The sequence below is a fragment of the Mus caroli genome, chromosome 18 (genome assembly GCF_900094665.2).
Source record: "Mus caroli chromosome 18, CAROLI_EIJ_v1.1, whole genome shotgun sequence".
Classification (NCBI taxonomy): domain Eukaryota; kingdom Metazoa; phylum Chordata; class Mammalia; order Rodentia; family Muridae; genus Mus; species Mus caroli.
The window spans coordinates 41,090,836-41,112,048 of record NC_034587.1 but is presented as its reverse complement, the minus strand read 5'-3'; the positions used below and the strand labels follow the sequence as shown (position 1 = coordinate 41,112,048).

Below are 21,213 nucleotides of genomic sequence, written 5' to 3'. Positions count from 1 at the left end.
TTCTCTTCTCTTCTCTTCTCTTCTCTTCTCTCTCTCTCTTTCTCCTCCTCCTCCTCTCCTCCTCCTCCTCTTCTCCTCCTCCTCTCCTCCTCCTCTTCCTCCCCCTCCTCCTCCTCCTCCTTCTAGTATTCTTTAAAATATCTTCTGCACTCTAGGTTTGGTGGTATTAAATTGCCTCGATGCTGCCCACTACATTTTGTGCTTGATTCATTCCACTATTTTCCTTACTATGTTTCTAAAGATCTAAATTTGCTTGGTGAATATTATTTTTTATTGCTGACTTTTTTATTAATATTGTGACATTTTACTGACTTTATCTTCCTCTGTTCCTTACCTTCCCCCTGTGACCTGGATTAAACCTATGTTTGTCTCCTCTTCTAGGCCATTAGATTCTTTCTAAACACTAAATGTTTGACATCTCCATCTGGCATATTTGACCTACTGTAAAATATTTGACTTCAGATTTATGATCTTTATTTAAAAAGTCATGTTATCTTGTGCTTCACTTTTCTTGATTCCTGTATGGTTATTGGCCCATCTGTTGATTACAATGTTTCCTCTGGAGGTTGGAGGATCCTATTCCTATCTCTCTTCAATTCTAAATTCCTAATGCCTCTCAGTAATGAGGAAAGACAGAGTTCAAGAGGACAAATCCATTATGGTGGATAAGACAAAAGAGCAGGTATTTGGGATGGCTAGATACATTGTCCTCACAGGTAGAAAAACTTATGTCATTTTTAGTAAATGGATTAGTTACAATTATTAATGATGATTTATTTCAACCTCTGTGTCACTATTTTCTAGGACTTTATTTTCTCAAGTTGCATTTTCCCCTTTGCTTATGTGCATATTTCCATTCAAGAAATTTTCGTTTCTGTAAGTCTTACAAATTTTTATAGTTCTTACATAAGGATATCCCATCTGATATATTTTAGTGTTCACTCTATACCTGTATACCTGAGCTTAAAAATTGTCTAATCTTTTTTTTTCTCTCTTTCATTTTGGACTACCTTTTCTTTATGCACAATTCAAGCACTTCCTTTCAATATAAGGTTTAACACATTTTATGTTTGTATGCTTTTATTTCAATTGTCTTAAAAACATGCCAGGAAATATCCAAACATACCGTAAAGACTTAAAATTTAAAGTGTGTATACATATATCAACAGGAGTTGTGAATTATGTATATTCCAAGCTTATATAAATTAGATTTTTCCCAAGAAGTCTTCACTTTTAGTAAAAGCTAACAGCATTAAAATGGCTTTCAGTCCCTTTACTCTGCATACTTATTCTAGTTTATTCTGGCCATTATACTCTGTTTTCACACAGTAGCATTCATCCAGACAAATATATCCTCTTCTGAAAATGTGGTAAGGGAATTGTGGGGAAAGGGATAAGTCTTTCTGTTTTTTCCTCATAGTCTTGAAAACTGACATACTTCCTGAGGACTGTCTAGTAATATTAAATATTAGATAATCACAGGTCTTGGAAAACCTAACTATACAAACTGATTTAAAATATTGACCATGACATTGTAGCATTTACATCTCATACTTAAGGGCTCAAAACAAACATTTCACAAAAATCATTATCAATTGCCTTAGAAATCAAATGCTAATAGATATGAATACAATCTTCAAAACCTGTCTTTTGGGGGGAAATTAACCATCAACATTATATAGACATCCAAAGGACTAAGGTCTCCTGTGACATAACACCAGTTCAGATAGTCTCTGTCATGTCTCGGCTGCTCATGAGGAGGGTGGCAGACTGGTGGCTGTACTGGGTAGCTAGACTTTAACAACAGATTCGACAGTAGTCTCACCCCAATCCACTTTCCAGCTCACTGCCAACCTGTAGTCCTCTCTGGTTGCCTGCAGGAGCTGCACCATGCTAAGAGCTAATTTTAATGTTTGCCTCTTATTAAGGTCATAGAGTCTTTGGATTCTTCAGCAAGTTTCTTTGGCTTCTTAGCATCTCTTCCATTGGACACAGTCTTTGAAGATGCTTTCCTGGATATTAGTCCCTATTGTTGTGCAAAAGGTTTGCTTCCTGCTTGCATTTCTCTCTCAGATTCTAAATCTCTTTTCTTTTTCTATTCCTCAACATTGAAATAAACTTCTCTTACCCCCAAGAAGTATAATTAGGATATCGGAATTAGGATACTGGCAAATATCATATGGTCATGAGGTTGAATTGGCCACTAGTTATAGACCGTACACTAGTAAAGGCCTGTGGTACATCTGCAAATTTGAAAACAAGCATCACTAGTCAGGCAGGTCATAGTAAGACATTGCATGTGAAATGTAAAAACTACCTTGAATAAATTATCCATAAGCTAACGCTCTCATTAGAGTGACATATTTGTTATTTGTGGGTTTGAGATGTTGCTTTAATGCATTTTGACTAACTGTCCTAATGTCACATTAAGGAATCACTTTAGGCCTTTCTTCCTACATTAGAATTTGCAGGCTTTTATTTATGTTTGAACTAAAATAATATAATGTTGAAAACAATCATCCAAATCCCCATGTAGAATATATTTTTTTTCTGCCCAGAAACACTTAATTAAACCAGTATATGACTTTAGTAATCAGTTTTACACAGAATGACTCTAAACTTAATAGCCAATTGTAAGACTAAAAATTGCTAAACTGACAATCAAAACAGACTTGTTTTGGTATTTTTGGTATTTTTTTATTTTAGGTTACTTTCATCAACATAGCCGTCAAGGCATGAAAGGACAGCACACAGTCTAGACGCACCTACGGTCAAGAGTCATTAGTCCTCATAACCACAATCATCTAAGGCTAATTATTCATGCTTGTTAGACATATAAATTATTTAATACTTGATTTTAACTCTCCAAACCCCCTTCCCCCTTGACTAAAGCTTAATCATTGACAAACCAACTATTCTTTCAGGTAGTTATTGTAGAAAAATATGCTGATAATTGAGAAAGATATGACTTCCCAACTGTGGGAATGAGCAGTAAAAATGCCCAGAAGTAGTTAATGATTGTACCTTTGGCATAATCTGTTCTTGACAATGTTCTCCTTGTGATCTAACAATATGATAATACATATGAGAACTGAAACCAACAAATTAATTATATCTCTTTGCTTAAGAACAAGAAGTACAAGTTGTACTTAAAAAGTCGCTTTGTCTTGAACATTATGATAACGGAATATTATATATATATATATATATATATTTTTTTTTTTTTTTACAAAACAAAGCGATATATTCAGCCATTCAACTAATGACTGAATCTGTCTTTGTGGATGAGAAAGAAGCTACAATTTTCCACTAAATATTTTTCATTGAAAAAAAATTAAAAGGAATAAAAAGAAAATTTTGAATGACTTTTTAATTTTTAATATTATTCATTCATGGATTTTATAGAGAACATTCATACAAGTGAATTGTAATATGCGTTTACTTTTTAAGTTTATTTTAAAGTATGTATTTAAGACATAAATCACATGCATATGAAGACTAGAAAAACAAGAACTAGATTGAAAGATTGCACATAAGCCACTCTAATGGCTACATGCATGTGTAAGAATACTTATAATTCATTTTCTTAACTAATTTTTAGTATCAATACTAAATTATCACAGCTATCTATGTGGATTAGTGTCTTAGGACTTACTCATCCATACAAGCAAAACCAGAACCCGTTATTTTCTTTTCTCCCAATTTCTTCTCTTTCTTGACCCTGGTAAGTCACTTTCTACTCTTTGTTTCCTTTGCTTGTCTTTTTCTAAGACCATTTGCATATTTCCTTTCATTTTTCTATTATTACATTTTTCATGTAGTTTATATTATAGGCATCAGTGCTTGTGCGTGCCATAGTTAAGATCATTAAATGTTTACTTTCTTAACATGAAAATCGTGATCTTTGATGAATGTATACATCCCTATAATCCTAATATTTACATTTTTGATTGCTATTATTTGATTACCTTTTTCTTCTAAGAAATGTAACTTCTGATCTTCTGGTTTTCTTTAAGATATATTTTAGAGCCAGAAATGTTATTTTGTCTACTTTCAGACAATGTTAGTTTTCTACTTTTCAGCCTTAGGATATGTGATAGCGTTAGGATATAGCTTAGAGATGTTTGCAAGGGAAGAAGGAGACTGTGCAGGAGATGATAGGAGAAATGTTCTGGGAAGAACAAGTCAGGGGGTGAAAGGAGTCTTCACTGTGAGGATAAGAGAGAGGGGTCTGTTTGGGCAGGAGGAGCCAGTGAGAGACAGATATGGAATTTGCTCAGAAACAGTATTCCATGGAAGCACCGTAAGTCTGTTAGCAATCACAGTGTTTGCATGTTTATGTTAGAAATAGCCAACTTATTTTATTGAATAAAATTAAAGTAAGTAAAAAGACATGATTTCCCAAATGAGAAGCTGCAGTTCAGCTTACACACATTCAGGACAAAATTAGCTGAGATAAAGCATTCCAAAATGGTATATTAAAAAGTCTTTAAATATTTTTAAAACTATTACATTATATATGAAAAAAATTTCATAGCAATATACACATTGTTATGCTGTAAATGGTAACTGAACATAATAATCACAGCCACTGTATATTACCTCTTGTTACATATAACAATGCTAGGTGAACAAAATTCATTTTCTTCTTATTCATTATATAAGGAGGTAGCTTATCTTCATCTTGCAAGTTAAAAAGTAAAGCTAAGGAAGCTAAAATGAATTTATTCAACTCTAACCTGTATCTTGAACAAATTTAGTAGTTCATTCTTGTAATCTTAATATTTTGGAGACTGGGGTGAACACTGAAAAATAGATTAATTTTATAATTTCCTTTAAGAGCCATGATTTTCACACTGTGTTGCATTTCTCTCTCTTATCTCTGTATCTTTATTACATTTTATAAAATAGTATTTTTTAAAGGGGATAATCTTTAGACATGGAAACAAATGTCTATATGCTTTTCCTTGCATGACCTAACTTACTTCTTGAATGTATTTCTAGTTACTCATAACATAACAGTGTGCCTAGATTTTTTATTATATTCATAATGGGTAATATCTACATGCCTCAAATATATTTAAGATTTTAATTGTATTTATGTATATAGTTATGTTGTGGTGCAAAAGAATAAACATAGGGTCATGTGCATGCTAAGCCAGTGCTCTTCCACTGAGCTAAATCTTCTGATCTTTAAGTCAGATATATAATCTTAACATATTTAAAACATCATAATTAAAAACATCATATATAGCACTGAAGAGATAGCTCAACGGTTAAGAGCACTGACTGCTGTTCCAGGTGTCCTGAGTTCAATTCCCAGCAACCAAATGATGGCTCTCCACCATCTGTAATGGGATCAGATACTCTCTTCTGGTGTGTCTGAAGACATCATCAATGTACTCACATACATAAATTAAATAAATTAAAAAAAATCCAAAACCAAACAAAACCGAAAAACATAAAACCTCATACATCACAGTCAAAGCCAAAGCCAAAGCCCGAACAATTACTTCCATGCCACACATTTTGGACTCAGGATTCTCTTCCCTGGTCACCTGTTGTTTGCCTACTCAACAAAATCTTACTCAGCTTCATTATATCTTCTAGAACAAACTAGGTATTCTTCAACCTCAAGGATAGGATCTGCTTCTCCCTTTGTTCTACTTTAGGATCCTTGCTTGGGCAAGTCTTTTATCTCCAGGTCTTCCCAGTAAGAGTGACTCTAACCACCATATATAACATTGCCTTTAGCTACCACAACTCCCTAAGAATTTTCTACCCATATTAACTGATTCTATTTAATGTTTTTCTGTAGCATGTGTCACACTCCATTGTACTACGTTTTTATTTATCATCTTTATTGTCTCATATTTTTTCATTTTATTTCTCCATTAGTTAATGTAAATCCAACTAGTTATTGAAGAAATATTGTTTCTTCTTACTTCCATTCACAGGTGCTACTGTAAGCATTTAGAACAGAATCTATTCCAGATTGGACACCCAGGAAAAGTTTTTTTTTTTTTTTCAGCAGAGTGAAAGCCATTGCTTTTAAGGAAATTTTCATATATATTAAACAAAAATGTCCTTCAGGAGGATATTATTTGTAAAAATCATATTCTAGTCCATAAAAGTATTTAAATGACTAGATTCCAAGACTTTCCTGACAATTTCTCAGAATGAGATGAATTTATATATGAAAATTGTGGGTTTTCATAGAATGGAAAAGCTACATGGTATATGACTGGCTTATAACAAGGACTCTTGTGATCCTTAGTTTTCTTACAATTGGAACTGATTTCTCTATCATGTAAGTAAATTGCTGTATGTCTTTTGATTCCTAATGATTTATACAATTTTTCCATTCTACAGTGAAGCTCTCTTTCTTTTGAGAGCTTTTTCTCACATATTCTCTACCGAATAGTCAACGTTTGTTAAATATCCACTCTTCAGTTTGAGCATTTCTTTACTTCCTGCTCAGAATGCCACAGGTTGTTTTCAGGAAGGCAAATACTGTTTTTGAATATCACAAAATCCAAATACACTATTTCAAAGTAAGGTGAAAATAAGCTCCTTAGACAATGTATATTTCGTTTTTATATAAAATATCTCTCCTGAAATTAAGAAGCACCAACATCTTGTAATCTCGTAATCAAATAACTTATTTTAGAATCATATTAGTATTAGGTTTGTTGTTACCATGCAAATTTCAAAAGTGAAAGAGAGGAACCATTTTTGCTGGGCTCAGTTGTGGTGGGTGGTGTATTTTGATGAGGAAAGCAGGACATTGACTCAAATTAATGAATCATGTTCGTTATTCTTTGTGTACCAGTTTGTTATATTAATCTTAGACCAAAATGTAATCAATTCTGCAGGATTTTCTTTATTGACAAGTCAAAGGAAATAGACATTGTGACCTACATAAGACCCACATGGAGAAAAAGTTGTGTTTTATTATTTGTGAATTTATGGCATTTGCTAGAGAAAAAAAAAAGCAGAAATAAAAAAATAAGTGTGAGTGCAGACAGGCAACGTGGCACAAAACACCAGCTCTAATTCAGCATTTCCCACGATGCTTCAGGTTGATCTTCCCAGAGCTTTTCCTATATATATATAAAAAAAGATAAATATAGATTTAGTGCATTATCATTAGTGTTTGTCATAGAGCCCAGGGCAGCTTTAAATATGGTACCACCAATACGATTATTGGATTTTGTTGATATGTATATTGCTATTTAGCAGAAGTTACTTAAATATCCTCATCTACTGGTGAAAGAAATGGATCTTAAGCCAATCTAGTTTGTTAATCTTTAGAACTTTTGAAACTTGTAACTCATTCTAGAAAAGTGAAAGATAGATGGGAAGAGAAAAGATGTCAATAAATGACAAGTCATAGGTCTGTCTTAGCAGAAAAAATTAATCAAATATTGAGGCATTTTGCATTTTATACAAGGCTGCATATGCAGGTTTTATTAGGTATATGTCCCTTTCATGCATTCAAATCTCACCCTACTCCCTGGACTTCTGTTGAGAAAATAGGTCACATGTTAATATGTTCATTACATATTGAAATCTATATTGACATCATAAATGTTTTTTGAATAAAAAATGGCTGCAAAAAAATGGCTCAATGTTTAAGAACACTGGCTGCTCTTGCAGAAGAACCAGGTTTGAGTCCCAAAAACTATATGGCAGCTTACAATAGCCCATAACTCCAGTTCTAGGGAGTCTGATGCCCTCTTCTGGTCTCCCTTGGCACTAAGCATGTACATGGTGCATAGACATACATGCAGCCAAAACACATATATAAATAAACTAAAATGATAAAAATACAAATGTTATTAAAGGTAAATTGTTATATGCAAAATGTAGTACAAAGAAATCCCCAAAATGCATTATAATAAATACAGAGTAGTTAAAATGCTTTGAAATAATTTGTTTTGCAATTTTTGAGACTTTATTTTTAATCCATTTACTAGGAGATAATTTTGTCAGTCTCTGTATGAGATATGGATAGAATATTCTAGGCTATCTCGTAAAACCATTATTTTAACTTTGGAAGTTTTTGCTCACCAGACCCAGGTGTGATGAGAACCATACTTACTCCAATGCCTTGCAGAAGGCACATTTATTCCCATATGTCTGGCCATCAGAGCCACAGAGTGGATCAGATTCCCTAGTGCAGAAGACCTTGGGGTCACGGAACTCACCACAATTAATCTACAATGGAAAAAATATTATAAGTAACATCCTATCTAACGGACTGGTAATTTGGAGCAGAAGCTTAATTTATTGTATCCTGAAATAGATATGTAGAACATTTTGTTTCACTGAGACTTTTATGGCAATTTGGGAAATACATTATTATTATTATGATGATGATGATGAATAAATTAAAAAGGTCAAACGCTATAAATAAAACTTTTTGTTCCAACATTAAATTGATCTAGTTGAGAGTAATTTTGGATAATACATGCCTATTTTTTGATCACATGCATTATGTTAATATATTTTAATAGTACTTCTGCATACTAGCGAAGTATGGATAATCCTTGCAAGGAAGTTTCTAGACATTACTTGAAGCTTGTTGGTTTTCCCACTAGATGCAATGCCCATTCATTATATATTGAAAACAATTTTAAGGTTTTTACCCTAATTTGCTCCTAGAATCTTCTTGCAGACTTTGAACTTTATTGACTATTATAGTAATTTATTAATGGCCCCTAAGTTGCCATGTTTAGAAAGATCCTGAGATTTCAGTCTCATGGGAACCTTTGTTATGTGTAATGAAAATCAGCTACCACAGAAAAGCATGGTAGTATCTGTTCATAACCTATCCTATTAATTACACTAATAAAATAATGTGATTATTAGAAGTAAGATGGCTGTCAATGTAAGAATAATAGAATTGATATTTGATGTATTTTTTATTTCCAAGGTATTAATAATATGAAATACATTGAATAAAACTCCTACAAATATCAGCTAGGAACAGTGAGGTGTTATTTACATATAAACAAAGGAAAGTAGCTTCAATTTTTTTTTAGTTCCATTTAAGTAACAATCTTATAATTTTCAATGTCTCCATAAAAGTTGATCATTTTCAAACACATTACTTCAGTTGAACCTAATAATATCCCTTAGAAGTATGCAGAGTTATATTAAATGCCAGGGAGAGAGACTAGAGCACAGCTGGAAACTGGGCAGCTTATCCATGATTGAATCTATTACTTCTCATTTTGGGGTGCAGAATCTCCAATAATCCACTATAGCTGAATAGTAATACATCCCGACTGAGAGAATCAGACTTCATATCACTTTCTATCCTTGACACACAAATTTCACTGATATAGCTTATCAGTTCTAGAGCACAATATAAATGCTACAGGCATTAAAATTGCATTGTATTCAGAATTTCAGCTAACTGAGTAGATTTAATAGTTAGTACCTCAAAACAAACAATGACTAACAGTGTGAGGTAATGGGTATATCAGCTTCACTATAGAAAATTTTAGTACCCTCTACCTATGTTATCCTGTAACATTGTGTTATATACTTATACATAAATCTATGCTTTTGGTTCTTTAGAAATAGGATATTAGTTATTGGCAGACACCATTATACACTGACAAGCTTGTCTGAATTTTGCATGGGAGAATCTTCAATAAAATAGTCATACATTCACATTTGAAGATAAATATGTACATCCAGTTTAAGACACCTGAGAGCATCAATTTCACATTTTTGTTGTTGTTGTTGTTGTTGTTGTTGTTGAAACATGGAATGTTATAGTGTTCAGGTAAGGTAGCGTGGTGCTTATCTTCCTCTCTGCTAAAATAAAAACTCATCCTCTGATGTTCCTTCTATATCAATAATCTTTTATGTTTTCTAATGTAATTAAATCTAGAAAATCTGGAGAATGATATATGCCCTAAGGAAATTTTCCCTTCAAAACTTTATAAAAATTAAATCATTATCCTACATGTTCACAGCTATAGCATTGCGACCAAAAAGAACGTGAACTGCAGTGTTGTCTTTGATATTTCATTTATTCATCAAATGCTCCATGAGTAACCAAAGTATAGAAGGCATAGTACTGGATGCTGGTCAGACAAGGAACTGATAATGAAGAGCATTTCAGTAAACACATCATTGTATCTTCATTAGAGAGGAAAGGAGAGACGATATAATTGTGGCACAATGTGTGACAAAGAGCACAGGAGGAAAACACCAGTTGTTTGCAAGCTGAGCAAAAGATACCTGGATCTAGAATCCCAGAGAGTAAGGGAAATAAACAAGAAAGTCTCTTACTTGAAAGAGACGATGCCTTAAGACACCTTTCCCTGGAAATCGGCCCTCTGATCTTGTGATCCAGCCTCTTTTGTCCTTTGAAAAGTAGATAGTAAGACAGACACTTGGGGAGAGCATTTACTTTGAGTATTTCTCATCCTTTCAGCCTTCCTCAAGTCACTTACTACCTTCCCCTGCCCACTGGAAAAAATCAGGAAGAGCAAACAGTTATTATAAACAAATTCACATGGATCAGCTGACATACGGACAAACTGCCTCAGAACAGACAGCTCCCATACTGCTAAATAGTGGGGCATTTCAAGAGTTAAGAGTCATCTTCTAGAACTTTCTCATTGTTGGCTGTGCTATCTTAGGTGAAGCAACAGTTAAGTCAGTTTTCTTCATTTACTTCAATGAAGAAAGCACCCGTCAAAAACCTAACCTGGCTTGCTCTCAGGTTCTCAGGGTGGTCTCAGAGATCATAGTTGGCATAGGATTTCCACAATCATTGTTGCATGTTTGAAATGATCTTTCCTTGGATTGTAGAAAGCAGTCTCCTTATAAGGGCCCCTTCTCCTTTCCCCAACTTAATACTTTTATGAATTATTTGGGAATTTTATACAATGCACCCCTATCAAACTCACTTTCCATTCCTCCCAGGTCCACCCTTCCACCTTTGTGCCCTTCCCCAAAACAAAACAAAATAAAATCAAAATAACCAACCAACTCCAATTTGTGCTGCCCATATACTCATTGGAAAATGGTCAAATTTCCAGTGGCTAACCCTTTAAAGAAAACCAAATCCTTGCTTTTTCCATCCATAGAACATGGTCTTTTCCATGAGAGTAGATATTATACAGTGGCCTATCTAGCTTGGATTGTCTGTAAAGTAACAATGACTTCTTTTATTGAAGAGGCTTAAATAAAGCTTTTCTGTCTCTAGTTCTTGAGCTGGATGGGAAATATCGTCTTTTTTTGACTCAATGCTTCTTCTTTATCTAAGAAACCTTTTGCAATCACTGGGTAGTTTAAGGAAGATCAGAGCAATCAGAGGAGGAACCTGTTACAGAGGCACAAAACATCAGTGTAGTTACCACACAAAACAAATCCAACCAACCAACCAACCAACCAACCAACCAACCAACCAACCAACCAACCAAGAAAACCTTCTACAAGGTAGTCTAAGGGATAAAATGAAAACATAGCTTCTACCACATTGCCAAGGTACTCCGGTGGAGCCAGCTTGAGGCAGTAATGCCAAAAAAGCTGCTCATGAGAAATGAATTCCTAGAACTTTGTGCTGGAGGTCTGATGAAAGTCTGACCCTCCAGCTTGGATCAGTTTGGCAGGCGTAAAGCCTGGAAGCTGTTCTTGAGGATCAGAGTTCCATGGTAATTCTTCTCCCAGAGGTTTAGCATTTTATCCTGAACCCACAATTATCATATTCCCACCGCATTAGTTTAATGTATGGATTCACGTGCACTCTATTAAGCATTACCTTATAGTAAATGCCTTTTAAGATTGAATTCTAACATAGCTAAAGCCTTTCCCAGTGTTCTAAGATCCCAGATAACAGCAAGGAGCTTAACCNATTCAGTAACTAATTTAGNTCTACCATAAAANAATAAAANACTAGNCATTAGCTCAGTTATCTGCAAAAAGAGACTAAAAGTCTCACTGAGATAGAAATATTTACTACAAACTACATTCCACACCAGAGCAAATTGATATACTATCCTGATAATGGAAATTCTCCAAATTAGATATAATTTAACAAGGCCTAGAGAATTTCAGGGTCAATGACACTACATTACTCTTGAAGCCTGTCAAGAGTTAAACCCCCTGGAGCAATTAACAAAGTATAAAACTTTTGCCTGGTCAGGGCTAAAGCAGGCGTTTATCTCTAAGTAAATATAGTCTTTTTAAAGTCACTCCTCTTGCACCTGGGAAACTTCAATGTACCGTATCTGTTATGTTTTACAATTTATGATATTCGCTGTAATATAATAGTCTCATGTTTTACCAAGAGATTACATTCAGATTTGACACCTCTCTTGTGTGCTTGATTCTGTCAGTCCCATCCGACTCTTTGCCCATCTGCTCGAGAGACTCTTTCCTACGCAGGCACGGGACCCAGAGGGTCTGCAGCACCACATGAAGAAAAATATTAAGAGTTATTACTGGCATGCCTTTCATGTGCCTGAACTTCTTTTAAATTTGGCTGTAACCCTTGAATGACAGCCAAATGATGGGCTCCTTCCTGGAAGTTGAAGCAAATCTAGATGGAGGAGATGGTAGGTTACCATTTCCCCACTTAGGTCCCATTCATGGACATTAAGAGTGTGAGGAGAACTACAGTGCCCTGTGGATCGGATGAAAATGCCTCAAAGGAGTTGTATAAAGTTTTCTGTTGATGGAGTGTTATCATAAACATCAGCCAGGTAATTTGTATCATATACCAGAATGTTGGTGTGGTTGCTTCCATGTTTGAATAAGATTTATTTTGAATGTTTCTTGGATTTTTTTTCAGATTTAAAAAGAAATTTCATTTAATCTTCTTTGATATTCTTCTTTGAGTCCTATCAGGGTTTTGGGTATCAAACTGAGAATTGGCCTGACCTCTTGTGGTTCTTCAAAGCACTGTTATCTCCTAAACTTTGCAAGAATGGCAAGGCATTTCAGTGCCCAGGTTAGTCATATTTATTAATAGAGACCATTGAATTGTTTACTTTTATTGAAATTTGAACATATATTCTTGTGAAGTCAACTAAAGACTCGAGATGATTAATATTTTAGTCATTTTAAATGTACAAATAAATCAACCCAAGGAAAATGTGCATCCTCGCACACAAAGCACATGGACTTTAGATGGAAGATGATATAATTTCTCCTGTGTGAAAATAAAACCCAGTCAATTCAAACTCCATCTTTCATCAAATTCCAGTCTTCTAAACCCATCTCTATCTAGAGAAGTCGTTATCAACCTGTAGTTCCTGACCCTGTGGTGGTTGAAGGTCCTTGTCACAGGGGTTGTCTAAGGCCATCAGAAAAAAAAAACATTGATTCTGTAAATTCATAACAGTAGCGAAATTACAGTTATGGAATAGCAACGAAAATAATTTTATGTTTGGGGTCACCACAACATGAAGGTCACAGCATTAGGGAGGTTAAGAACTGCTGATCTAGACAAACTTCCCATTTTCATGTGCCCCTTTTGTTTTGGCAGTGCTCTTCAAAAGTGATGCTTATGAGAATAGAAACTCTGGTTGCTAATAAAACTTTTACTAGTTTCTTATGCACTTCTTGATCACCCAAATCTTTAAAAAAATCCAAGATTTATAATATGTCTGCTCCCTTCATCTTCACTTTTTGTTTTTTCCTCTCCTTAATATGGCTGTGGTTATTTACAAGGAGTTTTAAATACTTGATTTTCTTTAAGAATATGTATGTACTCTCTCAAATAATCCTGACTCATGCCAGGATCAGTAACTCATTCTCTAATCTTCATGTAAGTGGATTAAGAAACCTGTAACTACCAGTTCAATTCATAGTTAAGAATTAGTTATTTCTAAAGCATGTGTTCTTTCCTCTCAACAGCCTTGTATTTTACGGTTCGATTTTCATGGAAGCTCCACTCTTCAAATTTCTCAGCCAGATCTCTTTCTGACATTGTCAATTTCTCCTTTGAAATGTCCCTTTCTTCCTTCCTTCCTTCCTTCCTTCCTTCCTTCCTTCCTTCCTTCCTTCCTTCCTTCCTTCCTTCCTTCCTCCCTCCCTCCCTCCTCCTTCTCTCTCTTTCTTTCTTTCTCTTTCTTTCTTTCTTTCTTTCTTTCTTTCTTTCTTTCTTTCTTTCTTTCTTCTTTCTTCACTTCTTCACTTCACTTCTTCACTTCTTCGCTGCTCCAATTTATTACCTATAAAAGTTTTTAATATTTCTTGTCTGAATCAGTACTATAAGTTCAGTTCTATATGAGATTTTCTACTGGTATCAACCTTTCTACAATTGGAGAAATTATAATGTTCACCATCTTTTTTGCATAAGACAGGGCAATAATAATCATCACATCAAATTTGTTAGAAGAAAGTACTCCTCAAAACCATGTACAGAGACTGCATGATGGCTCTCTACACCTGATTGCAGCTAAGTCAATATGGACCCAGCAGTCCTGGGACTTGATTCCACCCACTTCTTACTGCTGGTAGACTTCTCAGGCTTCAAAATTTTTCCATCTCTGATTACATTGCAGATGTTAACACATCCAAACTAGATTTAAGTATTGTTAATACACTAATTTTAAGTAAAACCTTGGGGACTGTGAAGAGCCAAGAACTTCAAACTCATCTTAGTAATGGAACAATGTTTTATAAATGTATTAAAATTAATCATCTTTATCTTAAAATACTGTATTTAATTATGCCAAAACTCTACAGAAGAAACAGTTGGTAGGGCCACACATTTAAATGACTCTCAAGGGTATGACAATCTACTTTGAAAGTAGAAAAAAATAGGAAACCAGAAAACATTCATTCTGTCTGGAGCCTAGGCTTGTCCAGTCTGATATTCATTCCATTAACAGGGTTAGTCTTAAAATTAGATTCTCCTCCTGCCTCAGCCTTCCTAGAGTTGAGATTACACATATGGGTGTAACCAAACACACCCCGATACCTTGAAGAATGGTTGTAAAAGAATATGAACTTTGAAAAGGCCTATAATTAGGACTGTACCCTATAATCTCCCAGAAGATGTGTCATGGTCAGAATTCCTGGCATGGGAAGAATGAGCTGAGTGATGGAATGTTGGAGCGCTTGTGGAAACTTGACATCCTTTTGTCTTGCCTGGGTCTGACATGAACCAGCATGTTACTAACATTAGTAAATCCTTCTGTCCCACTCTCCCTCTGGCCAAGAAGGAAGAGTAGGGCTGCTTGGGTGTGGTCTTGGAGAGCAAAACCTTCCTTGTGCTTTATGGTTTGTAGACAACAGCCTTGGTCCATAACAATTCAAATATTTAGAGAAGGAAGAAGCTTTAGATATCACTGCATCTCAACCTTCATCTTAAAGATGTGGAAACAGAAGTAGTGAGAAGAGAAAAACAACCAAAGCACATGACACATAACTGAATTACATTTCATTCATATTGTCTTACTCCAAAGCCAGTCTTTCACTGTCTAGCTCAGTAACTGATTTTTGTGTTGTTTTGTTTTCCTTCCATTTTTCTTAAATTGCTAGATTTTGTTCTGTGTAGGTATAATCTGTGCAGTTGTTTAGAATGCAATTCAACTGTTTTCCAATGTCTTACATGAAGATCTGTGTATTTGGAAAGAATGTCAGCTGACCCTAAAGCAAGCAGACCATAAAACTTAAATCATGTAAAAGACAGGATACGTATTTGGTAAATAATACCCGATCAATATAAAACACTAGTAAACTCTCAGAAATGAAATTCCCAAGAAAGGAAGTGACATATGGGTTAATGATAAACCTGGGGTTAAATGTCAGTTTTTTTTATAATTATGTAGATTTATGTGCAGCAGCTGGATAATCTTATTTTACAGTCTAATGGAGTATGAAATATGTTGGCTGACTTATGTTTTTTTCTGGTTTGCTTCTAAATTTAGTATAAGCTGTAGTATGACACTTATTTGAGTACATACATTATAGAATATACAGCCTCATATAAGAACACAATCACATATGTTGTGTGTTATATACACACACATACACACATGTGGACAAATTAGAAGACACCATAAAATTTAAGATGAAGCTTAATTGGTGAGATGCTAAAATTAATAAAAATAAGCTTATGAATATGATGCATACACCAGAGTTTTTTTAACTTGACACATCAGTTGGCAATACTATCTGAAAATTTTGGATACTCTAAGATCAGAAAAGCTAATACCCCAATCAAGTTGAACTGCCCAACAAAATTAGCAGGGATTTAGGGCAAGCATCATTTGTTTGTACAAGTTTTCAATGGTTAGATTAAATGAAAGCACAATAAAAATGCCGTTGAATTAACCTAAGACCAAAACCAAAAGCAAAACAATACAACAAAGAAAACAATAGCTTAATGAATAAATTTGTGCCCATTCTGATTTTTAACAGCAACTTGCATTAAATGTGGTGTATGCTTCATACACAGAACTATATTCATTAATTATTTCTGTAAAAACAAAACAAAACAAAACAAAACAAAACAAAACGAACAAACAAACCAAAGACCTCTCTTCTAACTCTATGGAAGGGAGTGAATTAAATATTAGTAACTAACTCACATATAGTGTTTATAGTATTCCAAATGATCTTTGCCTTGTTTGTGAAGCTTAATAATAACTGCAATTCTGCAGAGTGATTATTAGTGCATAGTTTAATAGCTGTGGTATTTACAGCTTGAAGAACTGAGAACTTTTTAGTTCAGTAGTCTGGTTAAGTTAAGGGTAGGACATAAACTTTATTTCATACCCATCCTATGTTTGTTTAATAACACAGCACCCTGTCAATGTATAAAAATGTAGATTTGAACTCCTTTAAACTTAAGTTTTTGTAAGATGAAAAACTGTAGTTTAAAATCTCACTGTTACATGTGATTTCTAAATTTGGCATTTCTCTCCACCCTCCCTAACTTCTTTCATAGGATAGGTAAATCTCATTTTAGCAAAGGAATAGCAGTCATATACTACCTAGACCAGAAAAATAGAGACAGATAGGTACTAACCTGTCCTCCTTGACTGAAGGCACCTGGAAAAAAAGCACAAATTCCGAACACTGTAATTTCTGAATGTGCAAAAAGAGATCTGCAGATTTAGTAGCAATATGCACTTAGCAGCTCTTGGCCATGTCCTAAAGACCTAGAGGGTCTGCTCATTTTCAAGTCTGCTCACCTATTTTGTTGAGAATCAGGGTTAAGTGAAAGAGAGCGGTTTAAGATCTAGAGATTCATGACAGCCTTGGTCTCACTTTTCATCCACGATGGGAGTGACTTTATCATTCTTGGTCTTACTTCACAGAAGTGGTCTTGGAAAGTCTCCTCTGACCAGCATCTCAAGGAACAGTTCCCTTGCCTTCTGTCAAAGTACGTGACATGCAGAGTTGAAAGTTTGCTATTTGCTGAACTCAGGATTGCTCATCTGGGCTTTCTATCAAAAATTAATCTTAAAGATATGACCCATGTATACATACTTAAAGACTGATTCCATCCTCTTTCTGATCCCTCATTTTTTGTGCCTTCTCTATTTCTCTGAATTCCTGAAGATGGTTTCTTATGTAGTCTTCTCATCCTCTTCTTCTCTCTTCATATTAATATTTGTGGTTTTGAATATGTGGTGCTTTCTGACAGGTGGGAATTCATCAAGAGCTTTCGTGCATGTAAGACTAAGACTTCAGTGAGGAAGTACAGATTAATGCTACCTTCAACATGGGCCAGCACTTAGGGATGTTTGGCAGACATATTTCCAATGTAAAGTATTAATGAATGTGGAAAAATCCACAGCTCTTAAATTTTATAGGGGCCTCATCATTTCTTCCTGAAGCTTTCCCAGCAGTAATGTGTCATAACTGGAAGAATGGGTGATTGTTATGGACACAGAGCCTTCTGACACCTTCCTTGGAGGGCATACATTATGAAACTAGTCAATGCTGGAGAGTCTGAAGTTTTGTAAACCCTGTCAGTGATTTTTTTATGTTCTTGGAAATCTAGTTATTGTAATTTCCAGTCAATGTTTTACTTTGAAAAACCTCTACTTGGAAAAGGAAGGATTTGTCCATGCTTCACATTTAGGAAACAGCAAGGCAGAAACTAAATTCATATTTACCATACTTAAAGAAAAGCTGCTCTTTACTGTATTTTAGTTATAACATTAATATAAGACATTTACTGAATAGTTATTGTGCCCCTTCTACTATTTCAAGCTCTTTATATGCATTTTCTGATTTAATTCCCCACATAGGAGTGCTTATTCTATATTTTCAGTTTATACAAGAAAAAGAAACTCAGGTTACAGAACTGTATGATGAAATACTAGGACTTAAATTCATTTTCACAGTTGTAACATTAGCTTTCTTGAGCATGCTACTCCTTGAATGATATCTTGTGTGTTTGTGAAATATTAATTCTGAAGAACTCAGGCAATTAGATCTTGTTAGCGTAAATTCATCTTTACAAACGTAAGCTGCCAAGGATGACAACTGACTTGAGGGACTAAGTTTTAACATAGGTCTAACTTTCTGCTACCTCAGGAAAATATTTTTGGAATAGTTATGTTTTATCAGATAAACTTACTCAACAATATTGCAGTATCTTTTATCTAATCTTAATATACATTTTACAGAGAGACCTTCTATCAACTTTACCTCATTGATTTGTTTTCCAATTCATCAGTAACTTCAAAACCTTGGACCCACAATGTTTATCATCTACGGTCCCAGAAAATGATATATCACCCATGGAAGCATGCCACATCTCAAGTTTAGTCTCATTTCTTGGCAGTTACACAGGAGTGTTAGTATGTTAGAAGACTGAGAAATTTCTTTAGTTGATGCAGGATTGTAGTGGGAAAGATGGAACTGTGCCATGGTCTATTCATCTTAAAAGACACTCTGACCACTAGCCAATAGACTAAAAGAAGAGACAGTAAATATAAAAGACTGTGTTCATCAAGGGTTTCCTTTGACCTACAAATGCATTTTTTTTCTTCTCAAGGTGAATAGCTTTAGGGTATGTTTCTGAGCTACCCCAGCTGATAAAATGCATGCTTGTTGTTCATTTAAGTGGTCTAAAATATTGCCTCTTTGAAGAATAATTCACTTGTCTTGCTACACATGCTTCTTCGTTCTAAGGCTCAATAACTTCTTTTGAAACCTTTACATTAGCCAGGCGTGGTGGCCCACACCTTTAATCCCAGCGCTTGGAAGGCAGAGGCAGAGGCAGGCGAATTTCTGAGTTCGAGGTCAGCCTGGTCTACAGAGTGAGTTCCAGGACAGCCAGGACTACAGAGAAACCTTGTCTTGAAAAACCAAAAAAAAAAAAAAAAAAAAAAAAAAAAAAAAAAAAAAAAAAAAAAAAAGAAAGAAAGAAAGAAAGAAAGAAAGCTTCGCATTCGAATTGAGTTTCTGTCTACCTGTTTCAATTTCAATCATTTGAGTCTCCCTGGTATAATAAAAAAGGACAAGAATGAGCTTTTTTTCCCTGAAAAGCCAAGATTAGTTTTAATGCCAATTATTTGTCTTCTAGATTTGTTCTTACAAATAAGCATCAACTGTGAAGTCGTTAAGACCTCAATACAAATTGTAAATTTCACAGAATTTTTAAAAGTAGGTTAGCAATTTCCTTCTCCATGCCTCAGTTTCCTACATGAAGAACAGGGATACAGACTTCTTACAAAATGGTCAGAGATGATCTACAGCAGCCATTAGTACAAGCCCAGAGCACCTATGCTTTGTGAATGACACTTCTCATCCTTACCATTATCGCCGTCATCACCATCATTACTGTAGTCATAGTTATGATATTATTTCTTAACTGCTCTCTCACATAAAAAAAATCATTAGTTTTTTGACATGTGAAAAAGATCTCCTCTTCTCCTTTTTGCTTTGATGTAACTATGGGATGTTAATTGTAAGAAAAAACTCACCTGAGAAAAAGCAGAGAAGAGCCAGAGAGAGGAGCAGAAAGACACCTGCTACTTTCATGGTGCCAGTTAGCTCACTCAGATCAAGGCTGCTTCGCTCAGCTTAGGTTCTCTGTCAAGACTCTTCCCAGAAACCCTAGAATACACACGCAGACATTTATATATATAGCAAGAGAGAGACAGCATGAAGGGAGTTGGGATCTCCACCTTCTTTATAAAAATCTCCTTCTAAAGCCACATGCAGTCCTATACACTTTAGGCATTTATGAGGATCTGTCACCAGCTTAAAGAAATGCCTCGTGAGTCTCATCAATCTTAAGAAGGAAAACAATTATGTGAGTCGCACCTTAGATCTTATTAATGGAGGATGTTATTTTCTTCTAGTAACCTACATTTTCCTAACAACCAATACATCCCCCCTGCCTTTTCCCTCTAAGGCTCCACTACATTAAAGGAGTGAGTCACAGGCTGAGTTCTACTCCTCTAAATGTCTCTTTCAGACAGGTCCTATGTGGCTGTGGTCCAGATGAGTAAGCACAGGTGAATGGAATTCCTGGGTGTAACTTGAATTTTCCAAGTCGTAAGGATGTACCCAAAGGAGAGAAGGTACATTGTCACCAGAGCCTCATCAGAATGGACATTTCAAAACAGGGATTAGCTTGTTAGTTTAAAAATCTCCATCACAGCCAAATAATAGTGATTTCTAATTTTTAAATAAAAAAACAAAATGTATTATTTTTACTTTGTTAAAACGTGAAAAGTTATTGAATTGAGAATTTAAACTAGAGCATATTGAATATTTCCTTAATTCTATAAGCTAAAAATTGAAGCTATTGTAGATAGCCTAATTTTCAAACATTTGGAAATATATCTCTGTGTAAGTTAAATGAACCTAGTAAACATCACTGGAAGTTTAAATGTAAGACACATCTTAGGGTAAGATGTAATAGCTCTTTACAGAGAAGAGAAATAAGAATGAGGGGAAAGCTGTAGTTGTAACAAGAAATTGTGCCTCAAAAATATAATGTGCTAATTAAAATACACCAAAGTAAATATAGCAAGTTAGTATATAGAAAAATTGTGGAAAATGCACCTAATTGAAATACAAGGGATTATTGCCAACTCTTCGTAACTAAGCTATATGTTATTTGCCAAATAATTTATTTCTTCTTCATGATTTAAAATGCATCTACCCCATGTTCCTTTTTTTCACAAGACATTTTAACTTCTTTTGGAAATTACTCGAAATTTTTTATTTGATTTACTCCATGAGTTAGGATGGATTTTTAAA

The 21,213-nt window shown here is 34.7% G+C and overlaps 1 protein-coding gene across 2 annotated transcripts; it reads right to left on the bottom strand.

Moving 5' to 3' along the window:
* Positions 1-6,863: 6,863 nt before the first annotated feature.
* Positions 6,864-20,059, bottom strand: LOC110285063 (serine protease inhibitor Kazal-type 6). Of its 2 annotated transcripts, XM_021151092.2 has the most exons (5): positions 19,926-20,059; positions 17,012-17,034; positions 10,312-10,386; positions 8,105-8,220; positions 6,864-7,103 (listed from the first exon to the last, which is right to left on the bottom strand). In XM_021151092.2, exons 1-5 carry the CDS (start codon positions 19,981-19,983, stop codon positions 7,058-7,060), a joined length of 318 nt encoding a protein of 105 aa, XP_021006751.1. In that variant the 5' UTR covers positions 19,984-20,059; the 3' UTR covers positions 6,864-7,057. The 2 variants fall into 2 exon arrangements, with proteins under 2 accessions (XP_021006751.1, XP_029328037.1); XM_029472177.1 differs by lacking the exons at positions 10,312-10,386; positions 19,926-20,059 and adding an exon at positions 17,476-17,661.
* Between the last annotated feature and the right edge of the window lie 1,154 nt (positions 20,060-21,213).